At 49.4% G+C, this 18900-nt stretch overlaps 1 protein-coding gene across 2 annotated transcripts in view; it reads left to right on the top strand.

The window, feature by feature from the left end:
- The first annotated feature begins 7766 nt into the window (after positions 1 to 7766).
- Positions 7767 to 18900, top strand: part of LTBP3 (latent transforming growth factor beta binding protein 3) — a 24334-nt gene continuing 13200 nt past the window's right edge. Inside the window, exons 1-8 of one of the 2 annotated variants that reach the window (XM_042440437.1) lie at positions 7767 to 8269; positions 13322 to 13630; positions 14349 to 14563; positions 15108 to 15213; positions 16378 to 16452; positions 16564 to 16686; positions 17979 to 18137; positions 18691 to 18885. In XM_042440437.1, the coding sequence (XP_042296371.1) occupies positions 7978 to 8269; positions 13322 to 13630; positions 14349 to 14563; positions 15108 to 15213; positions 16378 to 16452; positions 16564 to 16686; positions 17979 to 18137; positions 18691 to 18885 (1474 nt within the window). In that variant the 5' untranslated portion in view covers positions 7767 to 7977. Of the gene's footprint in view, positions 8270 to 13321; positions 13631 to 14348; positions 14564 to 15107; positions 15214 to 16377; positions 16453 to 16563; positions 16687 to 17978; positions 18138 to 18690; positions 18886 to 18900 lie in introns of those variants that run through there. The other variant, XM_042440438.1, reaches the window with a different exon arrangement.

Here is an 18900-nt window from a genome sequence, read left to right as displayed (position 1 = left end):
TGGCCTTCCTCTCTTGTCCGGACTTGCTCTCAGGAGGCGTGTGTTTAGCGGTTTTGTTTCTTCCGTTCGGAGCGTATAATTAAGTGGGTTAAATCTTAGGTTGGCACCAAAACGTTCCATAATAAATATAATGGACCCCAGAGGAGCGTCTGCCCAACACCAAACTTTCTCGTTGACCCTTTCTCCATCCTCCACCCAAGTATCCAGGTTCCCCACTTCTCCGCTCCTCTAACGTTCCCCATCTGAACTATTTTTCCTCCGCCATTGGCTTCCAAATCCTTTTGTTGAATCCCTGGATCCACTTTCAGCTCAGTTTCGTGGTCTAAACACTCTCTGCCCAGCACCGCTGTCTCTTGGAGAGCAGCATCCACAACCCATTTTGTCCCCTGACCCTTTTTGGGGAGATCCCTCATAGCCCTCCATTGCAAAAAAAGTGGCCTTTCCTGTAAGAAGAGACATGGGAGATGGACATTTTTATGGGGGAGAGAGAACTGCCCCCCAAATGCACCCTAGAAATGCCTTTTGAAAACCAGACACACGAAACTGTCTCGCATGCAACTATGAATGAAAATTCAATGAAAAGTCAATCATTTTGGATAAAGGACATCTTTCGACATCTTTTTGTTAACACTGCTAACATCTTTTAACAATTACAGTTTGACATCTTTTGCAAATCAGGGAAAACACGCAAGTGTCCGGTCTTTGCGGAATGCTTAGTTTTTGGCATTTCTAAGGCTTGCGAATTCTGTTTGCCGAGAAAAACCGCTTTGCAAAGATGCGGCTTTGTGCAAACACACGAAACTCTCACACATGCAAGTCTGAATGAAAGGGTGATCAGAGGAGAGGAGGCCGATGCTGCGTCTGCTTCTGTGAGTTTTGGAAACCGTGTTGTGATGTGGTTTGGTTTTCTCAGAAGGTCAAGCCCGGCTCGGACTTGGTTGCCGCCGTCCACAAAGGAGCCAGTCTTGGAAGATGGCGCACCTTGTTTACAGCCCTTGCCTTGCACTATAATCATAAGGGTCACAGTTGGCATTCTGCGAAATGATGCGCTCACGGCTTAAGAACGCTTTGTGGGAAAGGAGCCCTTTTTGTACTGTGTTATGTTTGTGTGAGTGAGAGAGAAAGAGGGACTGAGCGGTGATGGCCAGACCGCAGGATCGTCTCTGTTTTGCAACTAAAACCCCAAAGTCCACCAACTAAAGCCTGATGCAACACTGGAAATGAAGGGATTCTGAGCCCAAAACGAATTGAGTCTCCCTCATTTGCAATCCCAAAATCCAAAGTGGCTGAGACAGTGACACTTTTTGCTTTCTGACGGTTCACTTTGCAAACTTTGTTTCATGCACAGAATTATGTTTTAAAACATCGTGCATAAAACAACCTGCAAGCTATGTGTGTAAGGTGTATATTATCTTCTTACCTTTAAACGCTCTTCCAAAGTGGACTATTTTAATGCATTCATGGTTTTACCCCCTCCATTTAGATCCTTTAACTTAAGCCTTGTTGTGAAGTTGAAGGCTTTCGCAGCCGGCATCCATAGTATTTTTGGGTGGGTTTTTGTGGCCATGTTCGAACGTCACGAAACATCAGAAACGTCTAGAACATGGTCACATATATATAGCCTGAAAAACCCACAAAAAACCCCTATCAAGTCTTATTTCTATGCACAAAAGACTGAGATACGTGTCCGAAAGCAAGGGAACGGATGGACCGTGTCACTACAGAATGGTATGTGTATGTGTTTGAATGTTGTTGTTGTGTGTGTTCAAGTTGTTTCCGACGTATGGAGACCCTAATACAACCCGATCATGGAGTTTTCTTGGCAAGGTTTGTTCAGGAGAGGTTTGCTGCTTGGAATCATCTCCCATTTAAACAGAAAGCAGTTTGGAAACCCAAATATTATTATATTATTATGCAACAGATACTGAACCTGACTTGAGACCTATCTATCTATCTATCTATCTATCTATCTATCTATCTATCTATAGAATATTTATACCCTGCTCTTCAGCCACAAACCTCAGTGCTTCATTCATACATTTTATTTTATGTGACGTGGCATAAAGGAAAGAAATCTTGCAACCTGAAGAAATTCAACCCGTAACCGTTGCTTGCTCTCAAGGGCCGCATCCTAATCTGGGTCCTAATGAAATTGTTATTTTGGGGTGGATTTTCTGGACAAGTTACTATATGTGGAAGTCCTTTCCCAGAGAGATAGATCGGCACCTTCCTTACCATCTTTCCGCAAGTAAAACCCATTTTATTCCAGCATGAGAACTGGTTTTTCAAGGGCTTTGTATATTGGGCTAGATATATATTTGTTGCTACTGCAGGGTTTCGTTGCTCTTAAACTTTTGCATCCTGTTCGTTTTTCACAACGGTTTAACTATTGTGTGCAACCTGAGTCCCAAACCTGGAGAAAGGAAGGCCAAATTATTATTATTATTATTAGTAGTAGTAATGGAACTGAAAAAGGGTTTGAACCAAAACCTCAACCCATCTCCCCGCCACCAGCCCTGCAACATTGAGCATGCACCCAAGTAACGCCAAATGCTCTTTCTTTCATGCGCGCATGTATAAGAAAAGACACAAAACCGCTTCAATCTTTTAGAAAAGCGTTCCCTTTACTATCACACAGTCGGCAAGCTCCATCTGTCAACAACAGTCTCATTGACATCCCCTTTTCTAAACCCGCTCCCACCCCAAAAGAAATGAAACCTTAAGCAGCTGGGAAGCCAGTCTTTCCTTCCGATGGACGCAAGTCTCTTGAGTCTAAAGCTCTGGGGGTTGCAATCTAGAAGGAAAAGAGGGTGCAAATGTCTGGGGAAAAAACCCAATCTGACCACTAAAACCCAAATGCTTTGTGGGTTTGGTCCATTGTGGTCCGCCGTCGAAGGATGCTGGGTCTGTTTGTTGCCAAGGAGTAAGACATTTGCATTCTGTCCCATTGGATAAAAGGAATACAGATTAGACTGTTTGTAATTTAAATGGATGAAAATCTGGATGAGTCACAGATCTTTTTCAGTCCTTTATGGCTGAGATGGTGCGCAGCTTGCTTTGCGCACACAGGCAATTGTCCCTTCTTGGCACTCGCTGGCATCCTCTCCTACCTGCGATGTTCGGTCCAGGTGTCGGCGGGAGCATCAGGAATCGGGATGCTCTCTTTTTAAAATGGCTTCTTAGGAGGCCAGGGCACACAATGCGGGGCGAGGTTGCCATGCAGGCGCTGGCTTTCAGACAACACCGGTGCCGTGCCGGCGTGCAGAGCCAAGTGCTTGCAAAGGTAGGCCCGGCGGCGAAACTGCTTGGGGCAATGGGAGCAGCAGTAGCTCCCTTCTGTGGCGCTGGGACGCGGCAGAGCGCTGGGAGTGTCAGCTGACTCAGGGCTCTCGTTTTCCTTCGTGCCCCCGACGTGTCCGCTGCCGCGAGGTTTGTGCCAGCGGCGGTGGGAAGCCAGGTTCGCTGGGCAACTGAAGGCCTTACTGCATTCGTGGCAACGGTACTCGACCCGGGCGATGCGGGAGCAGCAGTGTTGGGCCAGGGCCAGTGGACCTGGGTATGACTCTTGGCACAGCTGGCACACAAAGGCCCCCAGCGGGACCACTGCATCAGGGACCACCACCCTAGGACCTGATCCAGCTCTTTTGGGCATGGATGTTGCCTGCTTCATGGCGACGCAAGCCGAACCCAAGCCGGGAGACTGCGAGGTGCAAACCGGAGCAGATTCGCCTGGTGCCGGAGACCCAGAATTGAGACCCCGGTCAAGGCAGGTGGCCAACGGAGCGGTGCTCACCAAGCGCAAAGGGCTTTGGCCTGGAGCCTGCAACTCAGGCAAGCCTCCAACCCTGGGCGGCTTCCTGTGGACCATGGGTAGTGCCACTCCACCGGGCAACCACCCAGAGAGGACGTCTTCTTGTGGCGTTCTGACCCGGTAGGAGATGGGTCCCTCTCGGCGCGTCCTCTTCACCAGGAAACCACGAGGCATTTTGCTGGCACCCAAGCTAGAAGTTGAGCCAGGGACTTGCTGTCTTGACTTTGGCACCGAGGTTGCCTTCTTCCGCAGTGGCACGCTTCTCCTTGGCACCAACCGGCCAACGGTTTGAGGTTCCCAAACTTGGCTGAACCGTCCTCAAGCTCGTTCCTGGGTATGCTCCGACTTCTTTCTCTCTCTCTCTGGTCCTTTGCTCGCTGGGGCCGTTGGCGTCTTTCTCTCCTGGAACCAGCTGGCCTCTGTGAGCTGGGTTGGAGGCTGCCCTCCAATATAAAGGTCTGGTCTCCCATTGTGTGGGCTGGAGGCTGCAGATGGCTGGTGCCGGGCAGCCAATGGGCTCAGGGCTGGCTGCGTGGCTGAGGGTCCCGTGGGGGCCAGGCGGCAGATGGGAGCTCCAGCCCTGGCGCGTGGGCCTTGCCATTATGCAGATTGGGGGCAAGGGGTGGCACACGCCAGCCTGCCACAAAAGGAGGGTGGGAGGCAAGCTGAGACCCCAGGGAGGCTGACAGCATCAATGGGCCCAGGAAGGAGGGAGACGGGGTGGGGAGGCTTAACCCTTTGCTGGGGCCTTTTTGGGCAGACAAGGAATACAAAAAAGGTTTAATATGCAAACCCCAAATAATCCTATTTTGAGGCCTCGTCTCCATGCTTCTATTGGTTTGGTTAAGTCTGTCTGTCGCAAACTATTGCTCATGTATTAACTTGTCTTTCTAGACCACCGCTTGGACCACCGTAGCCTTGTAGGACTTAAGGCAACAAAAATGTTCATAGAAGGAACCAAAAATGGCACTCATGTCCGAAAGCCACAAGGTAAGGCATCCATTCTAGTACCATTTTGTCTGCCCGCCTGGTTTTATTGTGCTCCGTCTCTCTTTCGCACACTCATGCGCACCAACGCACATTCGGAACTTTCTTTTCCTTATCCGTTATAGATATGACCCAATGCTTATATAGGTTGAGTATCCCTTATCCAACAACAAACTTGGAGATGTCTCATCTATAGGGTTGCCATGAAGTGAAATCAACTTGAGGGTGGATAACAACGACAGCAAATTCCTTATCCAGATTTCTGACATCCAAAACAGTCCAAAATCGTTGCGCGTTGCTTCACACAAAATTTGGAACCGATTTGTTCGTGAACGCGAACCACAAGTGGGTTATTTTACAGGGGGGAAATGCAACTGGGGCAAACGTAGCAGGAACCACGCTCCGCCATCAAACCGGTCCATTGATTCGGACCTCAAACTGATTTTTATTTGTAAGTGGGAATTAGGCTGAATTCATTGTTTGAACAAAGTGGGGGGAAACAACACCAAAATGCGTCTGATTCCACATTCACTGGAGTGGGGTTTTTATTTTGGGAAAGGGGGGGTTCATCCCAATTGTGCCGTCGGAGGGTTTTCAGCTGCGCTCCTTCTCATTGTGCATAAGAAGCGCAGTTGGTCTCGGGTCTTTTTGCATGGGGCACGCACATGGGGAGGGGGCAACCCTCCCGCCCTTGTGCCCCCTTGCCCCCTGCTCCCTGGGGGTGAGGGCCAGACTAGGCCAGGCCTCCTGGCACATGGAGGTTCGGGGAGCCCCCCTTTCCTCCTCCGGAGTGTGTCTGAAAAGCCAAGACACGCGCCTGGCGTGACCCTCCGACCCCCATCTCCATAAAGCTGCTGCGAGGGCCCCTTGCAGATGCCAGACAATGGAGCCCTTCCCCATGGCGCACACACTTAGCGCACTGTCTGTGGGTTAACCCCTTCAAAGCTCAGCTTTGGAACAGGATCATAGAGTCGTAGAAGTGAGAGATCGCAAAGGCCATCCATCCCAACCCAATCCGGCCATGCAGGAAGACACGGCCAAAGCCCCCCAAAACAGGGGGCCTTCCAGCCTCTGTTTACAGCCCCCCCCAAAGAAAGAGATTCCATCGCTCTCCAAGGCACCGCCTTCCACGGTTGAATCGCTCTTGCAATAAAGACGCTCTTCCTAAATGTTGAGGTGGAATCTCGTTTCCTATACAGTAGTTTGCATCCATTGCTCCAGGTCCTATCCCTGCAGCAGCAGAAAACAAGCTTGCTCTATCCTCGATATGACATCCCTTCAAATACTTACTATTAGGAGGTTCTTCCTAAGGTTTAGGTGGAATCTCTTTGCCTGTAGTTTGCATCCATTGTGTCCTATTCTCTGGAGCAGCAGAAAACAAGCTTGCCCCAATATGACATCCTTTCAAATGTTTAACATTACTGTCAGGATCTATGGATTGGTACAGTTTGAATTTTGTGTCGGATGGTTTAACTTGTCATATTTTAGAGGAAGAACCTAGCAAAACCGCTTTTTTATATCCTTTCGCCTTCAAAAACCCGACAAAATCCAAGGGGTTGCCAAAGTCGACAGGCAACTTGGACGCACACTTTCATACAAAACCCACAACTTCGACAGAGCAGAAATATCTGAGTTCATAGTCCAGGGGTAGGCAACCTGCGGCCCGCGGGCCGGATGCGGCCCGGCGAGGCCTTGGGACCGGCCCCAGCCCGGTCCTGCCGCCGATTGCAGCCGGGGCCTTTGGGGGGCAATTGTCTATAGAAGCCTCAAAAACATGCATTTATATTAACATTTTTTTAAAAATCAGCAAAGTTTCTCCCAAACTTTCTCGCTTTCGGCCAGCCTTGGATAAGTTTGTTTATGGCCTTTGAACTTTGGAACAAGTAATATTTACAACCGCTTCTAGGTGCAAAACTTTGCAACTGATGTGCGCTTAATGTTTCCAAACTCGGCCTTCCTCCGGCACATGCTTTACTTGCCGTTTCTAAATATTGGATCTCATAAGCAAACTTTTAGCCTCGCCGCAAGCAAACAGGGCTGGAGCTTCATGCTTCCAGGGCCACTGAGCCCCCCCCCCCCCCCCCGTGCAAAAAGAAATGGCTCCTTTTCTGAAACAGTACATTTTCATCTCTCCAGAACGTAAGACAACGCAATGGATTTGCAAAAGTTAGGAGAGTTGCAACAGCTTGTAATTCCCCAAATCCCCAGCTAGCATGATGGGAGTTGCAATTCCCCCAAAGGAACACATCCCCAACCTTGGGTTGTGCAGTGGGCCTTTGGGATCCGCTGGGGTTTGGTTCCAGGTCCCTCTGCGGATCCCGAAATGTGTGGATCCTCAAGTCCTATTCTGTACAATGGCAGCAATAAAATGGTGTCCCTTATATAAAATGGCAAAATCAAGGTTTTCTTTTGGAAAGCTTTTTAAAAACATATTTCCAAGCTGGGGATGGTTGAATCCCTCGTTACTGATATGCTCCCTCCCTCCCTCCCTTTCCTTCCTTCCTTCCTTCCCATCAGTTTTTTCTTTCCCCCCTTCCTTCTTTCTCATTAGCTTTTCTTTCTTTCTTTCTTTCTTTCTTTCTTTCTTTCTTTTTCTTCCTTCCTTCTCTCCCCACATTAAATCTTCTCTTCTCTCTTTCCTTCTTTCCTTTCCCGCTGTGCTCCTTCCTTCCTTCCTTCCTTCCTTCTCTCCTCCCTTCTCTCTCTCTCTCTTTCTTTCTTCTTTTCCCTCCCTCCCTCCCTCCCTCGCTCCTTCCTTCCTTCCCCACATTGTCTCTTCTCTTCCTTCCTTCCTTCCTTCCTGACTTCCTTTCCTGCTGTGCCTTTCTTTCTTTCTTTCTTTCTTTCTTTCTTTCTTTCTTTCTTTCTTTCCCTTCCTCCAGCGCCCCCTGCCGGCCTTCCCTGGGCTCCCTCCCCTCCTCCTCCTCCTCCTCCTCCTCCTCTTTTTCTTTTTCTTCTTTCCCTCCTTTCTCTCCTCCTTCTCCTCCTCCTCTCTTGGCTTCTCTCCCAGATTCCAGTCCTAGGCCAGAGATTGGCTGCTACTGCAGAAGAGGCTCTCTCCTTCCTTCCTTCCCTCCCTCTCTCACACTCTTTTTCTCTGCCTTTTTTCTCCTTCCCTCCTTCCTTGCTTTGCCTGGCAGCCCCTTTCGGGGCAGGAGGCGCTGGCCAGGGATGCCAAGATGCCTTCGGGGGCAGCGGATGCCCTGGGAAGGGCCCTCTTGGTCCTCCTCCTGCTGGGGCTCCTGGCACCCTCATCATCCTCATCATCCTCATCATCCTCTTCTTCTTCTCCAGGGGCTTCAGAGAGGACTGCGCTGGAGCGCTTCAAGGTGGTCTTCGCACCCTTGATCTGCCAAAGGACCTGCCAGAAGGGACACTGCAGGGACAGCTGCAAGCCGGGCAGCAACATGACCCTCATCGGGGAGAATGGGCACGCCATGGACACCCTCACCGGATCCGGGTTCCGCGTCGGTGGGTGAGAAACACACACACACAGAGACCCCGGGCACCAGGGACCCCTTGCCCACCCACAGCCTTGGTCAAGCTTTCCTGGCCATCCACAACAACATAGGCACCAGTCACCCCTGCCCGCCCACAGCCTTGGCCAACCCCAAGGCCATGGGTACCAGGCACCCCTTCCCACCCAGAAGCATTCCTTCCCATCTAGAGCCCTCACCACCCTTTCTTGGGCAAGACTCGCCCATTCCTATCCAGACACTTTGCCACCCTTTCCTGGCAATCCACAAGAGGATGGGCACCGGGCACCTCTTCCCATCCAGACCCCCTCGCCATCCTTTCCTAGCCATCCCAGAGGGCATGGGCCATGGGCATCCCTTCCTTTCCAGGCCCTTTGCCACCCTTTCTTGGGCCTGAGCCTTTACCACTCTTTCCTAGCCATCCCAGAGGGCATGGGCACTAGGCATCCCTTCCCATCCAGACCCTTTGTCAACCTTTCCTGGCAATCCAGAGGGTGGGCACCAGGCACCCCTTCCCATCCAGTCCCTTTGCCACCCTTTCTAGGTGACCCCTAAGGGCACAGGCACCAGGGACCCCTTCCCATCTAGACACCTTGCCACCCTTTCTTGGCGACCCCTGAGGAGATGGACACCTGGCACCCTTCCCATCCAGACCCTTTGCCATCCTGGTCATCCCCAAAGAGACAGGCATCCCTGCCCTGCCAAGAACTTTACCACCTTTTCCTGGCCACCGCTAAGGAGATGGGCAACATGCCTCCCTCCCCATCCAGACCTTTGCCCTCCTTTCCTGGCAACTGAGATCCAGGGATGTTGGACTGCAACTCCCATCATCCTCTGGTCACACCTTTGAGAGTAACTGAAAGAAAGAAATTGGCAGCATGGGCTTTCATAGACTAAAACCTTCTTCCTCAGATGCATTTGGTAGAGAGGAAAGCCAGAGAGAAACCTAAATCATCATCATCATCATCATCATCAACATCATCATCATCATGGGTTGCCTTCGGATTGCCATAAGTGTGACCCTATTAATATGGTCATTTATGACCATATTATTTGTATTAATTTACACTTTTATAGTATTGTTTTACCTTTGTTATATAGTATTATTTTATTAATTTTATAGTCTTGTTTGCGGTTTTAGATTGTGCGCCGTGCGCCGGCTTTTGTTTCCATATTGGATTGTTGTTCTCTCTCCTTCGCAAAATGCTATGTAAAGCCAATGGCGCTATATAAATATACCTAATAATAATAATAATAATAATAATAATAATAGTAATATGTTGGAAAAAACTTGAAGGTACACAACACCCCATATTCCAAGGGGTCATTTTTGGGGGGACAAGGGCCTTCGTGAACTAGGGTTGTTACTCAGTCGAGTTTGCATTTCTGGCCCTTGCGCTGCTCGCTTTCTGCGTTTCGTTTCGGGACGCTTTGCCTGCATTTTCCGTTCTGTTTTGCACTTAGGTTTCTACGTTCTGTTTTGAAGATCATATACGCAGCCAGACCCGTCGCTTGCCAGCGTTTTTCCCTCTCCCGCCCCTTCGCTTTCGCCTCCTCGGCTGCTTTTGGCTGGCGGAAAACCTTACCTCATGTCCCGGCCTGTCTCCTGGGGCCGCCCTGAGCCGGGGCAGCTGCGCACTTCGAACCCTTGGCCAAGCCTAGTGCGCGCACAAAGCCGATCTGGACTTCCTTGCTGAAAGAAACACATGCATAAGACATTTGAGAATGTTTGGCTGCAAAGCCCCCAAAGCCAAAAGGTGTGCCTTCAAGTCCTTTCCCGCTTATGGCGACCCCAAAGGTGAACCTCTCCAGAGGTTTTCTTGGCTGGTTTCTCCAGAAGGGGATTGCCATGACTATCCTCTGAGGCTGAGAGAGTGTGACTTGCCCATGGTCACACAGTGGGGTGTATGTTGTGTATGTTGTGTATGTGTATGTTGCGTGCCTTCAAGTCATTTCCAATTTATGGCAAACTTATCGCAGGGTTTTCTTGGCCGGTTTCTCCGGAGGGATTTTGCCATGGCCATCCTCTGAGGCTGAGAGCGCGTGACTTGCACATGGTCACCCAATACGTTTTGTTATTCTCAAGCAGGGATTCGAACCCTGCTCCCCGGAGTCGTAGTCTGAAGCCTTGCTTGTAACCGGAGATCACCCTTGGAGTTGTATTCAATGCCATTGAGCGATGGGTTGGAAAACGCATGCATTAGTCCCCTTCAAACCAATAATGCTAGTTTCAATAAAACCCTAAGAGTATCTAGTCTAGCCTCTTGCCATGCAAGAATTTGCAACTAAAACATCCCCTAAAGATGGAACATGGTGCAATGGGTTGAGCATTGGACCATGCCTCTCGGGATCAGAAATGTGGATTTATCTATTTAGACATATTTAACCATCTCTGCCAGAGAGCTCTGGGCCCACCATAAACTTTGTTGCGGTTGCTGTTGATGCGCGCCTTCAAGTCGTGCCGTTTTCTTGGCAAGGTTGGCTCAGAGGAGGGTTGCCATTGTGTTCTTTGAGTTTAAGTGAGTGTGACTCTTCCAAGGTGGGTTTCATAGCCAAGCTGGGATTCGAACCCTGGTCCCCCACCAGCCACACTAGCTCACCCACAATAAACTACAAATCCCCAATATCCCAGAGCATGGAGTTAGCGCAGCTTCGAACCTGCAGCGTAGATACGACCTTTCCTTGCAGCGGGACGAAAATAGTTTAAACATGACTCTTTGATTCCTTCCACGTTTTGCGCAGGGTTGCATCTCTAAGGTAGAGGCGCATGCACAAAAGAGCCAGGCCTGGTTCTTTGCAGATGCTTCCCCAAGTTCAAGCGCCTTTTCGGTGCCTGAATGTCTTTACCAGCTGGAGCAAAAAATTGCCTGCCAAATTCTCCATTTTGGGGACATAAACCAGGCAGGGGGCCTTTTGTGGAAGAGGTTTCTTGGCCGGTGCAACCTCTGTGCGGGAGCGGAAGAGCAAGCAAAGGAGTGTGTGGTGTGTGTTAGTTGTTGTCGCTTTGGCTAATGGAATCCAGAGGTGGAACTTTTTGGCCTGGACGACCGTCTTGCGCAGCCAAAAGCTGGAGAGGTGGAGCCTCTGGGAACGTGCAGAGAGCCAAGGCTCTTAATCCGGCCAACCCTGCTTTGGGTCCGGACCAGAATGGGGCACTTTTTTCCCTTCCCATCCTTTGAATTTACATCCTTACCCTTAAAGTAGCTTTGGATCATTGCTGCCATAAGACTTGAAGGCACAAAATGAGGGAGGGTTGCATTGGCTGCATGTTGGTTTCCAGCTTTTGCAGTCCCAGAACTTGGTATGTTGGTATTTTGGACTGCAGCACCCAGAATCCCCAAATGGTACTGCATCCTGTCTAGGTATGTCTTGGAAAAGGTAGGATTGTGGGAGTTATCATCCCCAAAAGACAACTTTCCTGAGCTCCAATCAGGTTCTTAGAGAGAGAGTTGAGCTGATATGAAATGCCTTGGTGCATTGAACACAAAACGCTGGATTTGCATGATATAGAGTTAGTTCCAGATCCCATTATCCCCCTCCTTCCCGTTGTGTCGCCTCTATTTCACAAAATGGCAGCTTTCCTGCCTTCTTCTTTGCAGGAAGAGTCTATTGCGATGCCAGGCTTCCCACGCAGCGTTTTGGCTCCTAGGCCCGCGGACTGCAAATCCTTTCCGGGAGGCACATGTTTTCACCTGTTTGGGTTTTTTGGGGATGTCGTGCCGCAGTTTGACTTGTGAATCACGTATTTGCTCATGCTCCCCACCTGTCTGAGGCTTTCGCAAAAATGCCAGAGAGAGCGTGGCACAGGTTGTCTGCCTTGGATTAAGGCAGCCAAAGAAGGGGAGTTTGATATGTGCTCCGCCAACCGTTTCTGGCTGGGCTGGTCCCTGGGCGACTGGGCTCTATGCCCGTGTCGCATTTGGATTTTTATTTTGGATTTGCGTCTGGAGGTTGGGTTTTGGGTGGATCTCGCCTGGAGCGCAGCTGCCGACAGATGCGATGGGGGAGGCTGCGCCTTTGGGAAGGGTGTGGGTTTGCCAACTTCCCGGCTGCTGACTCAGGGTTTGGGATTCAAACAGGCGGAAATACGATTCTAGCTGGGGCCTCCTGTAAGGGACAGGGAAGCCTATCTCTTTGGCTTCCTCCTCTTGCATCCAGGTTTTTTGTTTTCAGAAACCAACATTTTGGGTTCTGTCCCGAGGATGGAGGAATGGGAGGCCAGTGTGGCATAAATTGGTTTGAGTGTTGGATTAGGACCTTGGAGACCCAGCTCAGCAATGAAACCCAATGGGTGCACTTGGCTAAGGTACACTCTCTTCACCCTCTGAAGAAACGTGCCAAGTAAACCCCATGACAGGTTTGCTTTAGGGTCGCCGTAAGTCGGAAATGACTTGAAAGCATGCAACAATAAGTCGGGAACGACTTGAAAGCGCACAACAGCAACATAAACAGCATTATTTCTGCAGCGTTGATGCACCCTGAGAGGCCTGAAATAGACTTCCAGTCTGTAAAATAAATATGGTGTGTACTGTTGTTTTAGATTGTAAGACGCTCCCAATTTTGGGCAAAAAGCGGGGTAATAATAATAATGATGATGATGATGTGCGGTGCTATTGCACCAAGTATGGGATTATGGAACTTGCAATCCAGCACTGTTCTTTTAAGTTGTAGGCATTCTGAGTCCCAATTTTGGGGGAAAAATGGAATAATAGTAATAAGGATGATGATGAGGATGATGATGCGCTGTGACATTGAGCTAAATCTGAGATTGTGGAACTTGCAACCAACACTGTTCTTTTGGAGTGTAAGCCATCCTGAGTCCAATTTTGGGGGGAAAGTGGGATACTAATAATAATAGTTACTACTATTGCCATTGTGCCACTGAGCTAAGACTGGTGTTATGGAAGTTGCAACCCAACAACGTTCACATAAGTGCTTCTTGGCTCCGTCTTAAGGCTTTGGAGACTTGGTACAGGGGCAGACTAGTTGGCCTAAACTTAATCCTGCGTCTCTCTCTTTCTCTCCCTCGTTCTCATTACTTTTGCAGTGGTTTGCCCTCTGCCCTGCATGAACGGCGGCCAGTGCACATCTGGGAACCATTGCTTGTGCCCGCCTGAGTTCACCGGGCGTTTCTGCCAAGTCCCGGCTGGCCGCCAGGGCCAGGGCCAAAGCCAGCAATCCAGAGTCCCCGGCGAGGGGCTCCCCATGGAGACCGGCTCAAGCAAACATGCCATCTACGCGGTTCAACTGATCTCGGATAGCCACGGCGACACTCCGGCGGGACCCGGTTCGAAAGGAACCATCAGCCACTCCACTTTTATGGTGCCCCTTGGGCCTGGGGAGCACTCATCGGAAGGTACCTACGAAGGGCGTTTAAGGGAGCGGGCATTGACTGGACCTGGCATGGTGCCCTGCGTTGGATGAAAACGCTGCGAGATCTGGGTTCAAAACAGTCCACGTTTAAATGTCTGCACCTAAATTTACAATTTGATACGAATATTATTATTGCGGAGTGCCCTCGGTATCCGCTGGAGTTTAGTTCCAGGATCTCCCCTGGATCCCAAAATCCGTGGATGCTCCCTTTATATACAGTGGCACAGTACAATAATGTCCCTTATATAAAATGGCAAAAATAAGGTTCGCTTTTGGGACATATATTCCATTTGAATATCTTTATAAGACTATTATTAGTACAGTGGGTCCTTGGTATCTGCTGGGTTTGGTTACAGGGCCACCTCTTGGATCCCAAAATTCGTGGATGCTCATGTCCCATTGACTACAGTGGCACAGTGAAATGGTGTCCCTTGCATAAAGTGGCAAAATCAAGGTTTGCTTTTGGGATTTATAGTTTGATATTTTCAATCTGTGGATGGTTTAATTCATGGATTAAAAAAAAAAACCATGGATATAAAAGGTTGAGTATTATTATTTGGGAACGGTTTTAAATGTCACTTTAAAACCTTGGGTGGATTCATTGCCCCACTGACATGGAAGCTACCAGCTGGCGCTTTTGGAGAGGAGCGAGTGGGCTGATATTTCCATGTTTGTGGGCTAGTTCACCTTTTGCCTTCCAGTCCAGGTGCATCAGCCGCTGGTCAACGTCCGTGTCCATCACCCGCCGGACGCTTCAGTGCAAGTCCACCGGATCGACAGTCTCAGCTCTGAAGGAGGAGGACCAGGCAGCCAACAGCATTTGATCAAACACCCGGCCCCCAAACCGGCTTACACTCGGCCCCCGACCCAAAAGCCACTGGGACGCTGCTTTCAGGAGACGATGCCCAAACAATCGGTGAGTGGGATGAAAGGTCCATGATATGCAGTGGGGGCCCTCTGTATCCGCTGTGGTTTGGTTCCAGGACCCTCATGGATACCAGAATCCATGGATGCCCAAGCCCCATTAAATGCAATGGCATCGTAAATTGGTGTCCCTTATATAAAATGGCAAAAACAAGGTCTGCTTTCTGGAATATACAGTAGGGGCCCTTGGTATCCACTGGGGTTTGGTTCCAGGATCGCACTTTGGATACCAAAATCCATGGATGCTTAAGTCCCTTAAATACAATTGCATAGTAAAATGGCGTCTCTTAAACAAAATTGCAAAACCAAGCTTTGCTTTTTGGAATGCCTTTGTTTCTGGGTGGAATATATTTTCATGCCCTAAGTGCTTGAATCCATGGATAAAAAAAAATCTGTGGCTATAGAGGTTGTACATTGGTCTCTGAGTTTCAGTGGGGTTTCGCTTCCAGTGAGATGGAGAGTTTCATGGACTGCGGGGTGGAATTTGGGAAATCTTACCCCGCATCTCTCTTTCTTTGCGTCCATTTGGGATCCAGTGCGGAAGCAACCCGCTCCCAGGCCTCACCAAGCAAGAAGATTGCTGCGGCAGCATTGGCACCTCCTGGGGCCAGAACAAATGCCACAAATGCCCCCACCTCCAATGTAAGTTTTTACCCTACAAAAGCCATCGGTTTTTGTACAGAAAATGGTGCGGTTTGTGTAACAGGACTTGGTTTGTTTTTGTGTGTGTGTGTGTGCACAGTTGTGTTTTATCCTCTGTAACCCATACCATCTGATCTCTAGATACCGTAAAAGAAGATGGCAATAGATAGGCAAGTTGACCAAAGATTTCAAGGAACAATTTGGTTTGTAATGGGAGACACAAGTCTAGGTTGAGATGGAGAATAAGACTATTGAACCATACTTATATGAAACTAGGCACTTAGTGTTATAGCAACATAAGAAGCTTATATTGTGTGTGTGTGTGTGTACAGTCACCTCTCCTTTTTCATGGAGGATCCATTCCGGACCCCCTCGCGAAAATGGAGTTTTGCCTCTATTTAAGTCCCATTGGTTCGATGGGTCAGGGCTGAGCTGTGTGTCTTTCTCTGTGTCCCTCTCTTCACCTCTCTTAAAGGATTTTCCTCTCTGCGCAGTTGCAGAAGGGAGCCGTTCTGTTTGTGTTGGATGTGGCTTGGAATGCACTCAGCCCTCTCCGCTCTTCCTCCCAGGGCCCTCTGCCATCTTCTCCTGCAGCTGGAGGCCTGGAGGGTGGGCCGGCTTAGCACTTGCCCCTTAGCAGCCGCTGCTCCTCCGCGCCCCTCCTTCCCACTTTTCGCCTCCCGCAAGAATTTTTAAGTTCGGTCTCCAAAGGATCAGAGAGGATGGAGAGGCAGGGAAAGCAGGAGTTGTTTTTCCTGGACCTTTCGGATCACACAACGCTTGCGTTGTCCCTCTTAGGAGTTTATCGCACGGGACGAATCCCCTGCAGAAACTACATTTAAACTGAAAACAACCACATTTGAGATTTGTAGTTCCCCGACGGAGAAGGCTAAATAGTTCACAAAACTACATACCCCAGAATCCCATAGTATGGTGCCATGGCAGTTAAAGCAGTGCGGAACTGGATTGTTTCTATAGTGCAAATGCAACCAAAGTTGCTCTCCGGGGATCAGGTTATTAGACTATTGGGTTCACTTTGAATCGAACCGGGAAGCAAATTTCTGTCCTGGGATTCTCCAAGGGTTGCACAGATGACAAATGGAAATGGATTCTTATTGCATATAATACCAACTGGATCTTTGTGTTTTTTGTTCCTTCTTTCAGATTTGGGGGTGCAGAAGACTTTGGGGAGTGACTGCCCGCAAGGGTACAAGCGACTCAACAGCAGCCACTGCCAAGGTGGGCATCAGAGGCTCTGCATGTTTGATTTCCATATTGATCTCTTCTAGCAAAGCAATACAGTCTTGTGGCACTTTTGAGTACCCTCCACGTCTCCGTTTTTCTCTCCAGACATCAATGAGTGTGCCATGCAAGGCGTGTGCCAAGGGGGCGAGTGTTTGAATACCCAAGGAAGCTTCCGTTGCGCTTGCAAACCAGGACAGGTCTTGGGACCTTCGCGGACCCACTGCGTGCGTAAGTACCTTGGTCAGGGCAGTGGCGTCTCCTTCCTTGGAGGTCTTTAAACAGAGGCTGGATGGCCATCTGTCAATGGGGATGCTTTGACGGAGAGTTCCTGCATGGCAGAATGGGGTTGGACTGGATGGCCCTTCTTGGGGTCTCTTCCAACTCTATGATTCTATGGTCTTCTACTGACCCCAATCTCAATCCTTCCCCATGCCTCCCTCCAACCTATGGACCAGAGAGAGCATCCCTTCTGCATTGTGCCCAGTTGGCATGCAACATGTCTCCATACTGGTAGTGGCCATATCATTTGTGGGCATTATGTGCCAGGAGTTCTAGTGCCAGGTTTGTGGTCCCAGATAAAACCTTAAACATGCACCCCCAAATATTTTTGGACTATCATTCCCAGTCGCCAGTAGCGAAGAACGATGGGAGCTGGAGTCCATCCACAACTGGAGCAACATAGATATCTTAACTTGCGGACCCTTGAGCACTTTGATATTTGATATTGAAATGTGGTGCCTGTCGTTTTTCACGCTGCGTGTGGCCAGAAGCTTGGTTTTCTTTATCGCTGTCCAACGCTTTCATTTCCCTTTGGCAGCATATATATATAAACCCTCCTCTCAACAGCCCTGTGAGGTAGGTTAGACTGAGAAACAGCGACCATCTTAAGATCACCTTATGAGTTTCATGGATCGTGGTGAAATTTTGAAACCCTCCATCCCTTGAACTCAGAGCTAGTAACCAAAACCATGCTTGCAACTAGCAGATCCAAGGAATTAAGGCAGTGGATCCTGGTGGATCAACTCCAGGTTTAATTCCAAATTTTACAGCTGCTGCCCAAGGTGCCGGATCTCCTTCCTTTAAACCCAGACCTGATACATAGCTCCACTATTAAAGAAGAGAAGTCTAGTGCCTTGGGTAGCTGGACCAAAAGCCGCCAACAGCAAGAATCCCAGTTAATGGAGTCTTAAAATGGCAGGGATGTAGGGGGGGGGGGGGGGGGGGGGGGCCGGCCCCCCCCCTTCCATTAGAAAAATGAATGGTGTGTGCTGCTGCGCCGCCGCACTCATGCCCCATTATAATGGTGGCACTTAGTCTGGACCCCCCCCTTCCTAAAATCCTAGCTACGTCCCTGAAAATGGCACGGATACTTGCAAAGGATTGCAAGAGTACTTGCAAAGGGTTGCAAGCCTTTCATTCCAAGCTCTGTCCCGCAGCTAGTTGCACCTCTCAACCATTGCAGTAGTCTTCCTCGGTGGTGTAACTTCTTTCTCTCTCTCTGTTTCTCTGGGGGAGAATAGCGGAGAAGGCCGGGGAGAAGAGCTTGTGTTTCCGACTGGTCAGCCCTGAACACCAGTGCCAGCACCCGCTGCCCACAAAACTCACCCGCCAGACCTGCTGCTGCAGCGTGGGCAAAGCCTGGGGCGCCCGCTGCGAAAGGTGCCCAGCGGATGGAACTGGTAAGCCGGGAATGGGAATGGAAATGGGGGAACCGTCATTGCTTGCCTTCGTTTTACCTTCTGCCATGCCTCTATGATGATGATGATGATGATGGTGATTGTATTTATTTATGTCCTGCTCACTCTCCGAACTTGAGACTCAAAGTGACACACAATTCCAAAGGGCAATGCAATTTAAAATATAAATCACATTGAAATACCATGGGACCTTGTTATCCGCTGGCGTTTGGTTCCAGGAACTGTAGTGGATAACGAAACCCATGGATGCTCAAGTCCGATTGAATACAATGGGATATTATTGTTATTATTACAGTGGGCCACATTATTATTATTATTATTATTATTATTATTATTACAGTGGGCCAAAGTTTCAGTTTGTATGCCATCTTCCAGTCCATTACTGATGCAGGACATTAGGTTAGGACCAGGGCACCCTCTTTGCATTGGGGCGGAAAGGAGTAGCAGAGCTGGGCACCATCAGCATACTATAAAGTTATATGTGTGCCTTACGCCTCTGTTGCATGACCGTTTCTCTTCCTCTCCACCTTGGCAGCTTCTTTTAGAGAGATCTGCCCTGCAGGAAAAGGGTACCACATCCTGACCTCACACCAGACCTTGACCATCCAAGGCGAGAGCGAATTCACCCTCCAGATCCACCCGGATGGCACCACCGATTTGCAACAGCAGCAGCAACATGTAGACCTACCAACCCGTCCGCCCGCGGGCAGCGACTCCCAAGAACCTGAAGGTCAGTCAGAAGAAA

This window comes from Sceloporus undulatus, chromosome 9 (genome assembly GCF_019175285.1).
Source record: "Sceloporus undulatus isolate JIND9_A2432 ecotype Alabama chromosome 9, SceUnd_v1.1, whole genome shotgun sequence".
Taxonomy (NCBI): domain Eukaryota; kingdom Metazoa; phylum Chordata; class Lepidosauria; order Squamata; family Phrynosomatidae; genus Sceloporus; species Sceloporus undulatus.
Note: the sequence above shows the minus strand (reverse complement) of the source record. Positions and strands in the feature narration are given on the sequence as shown.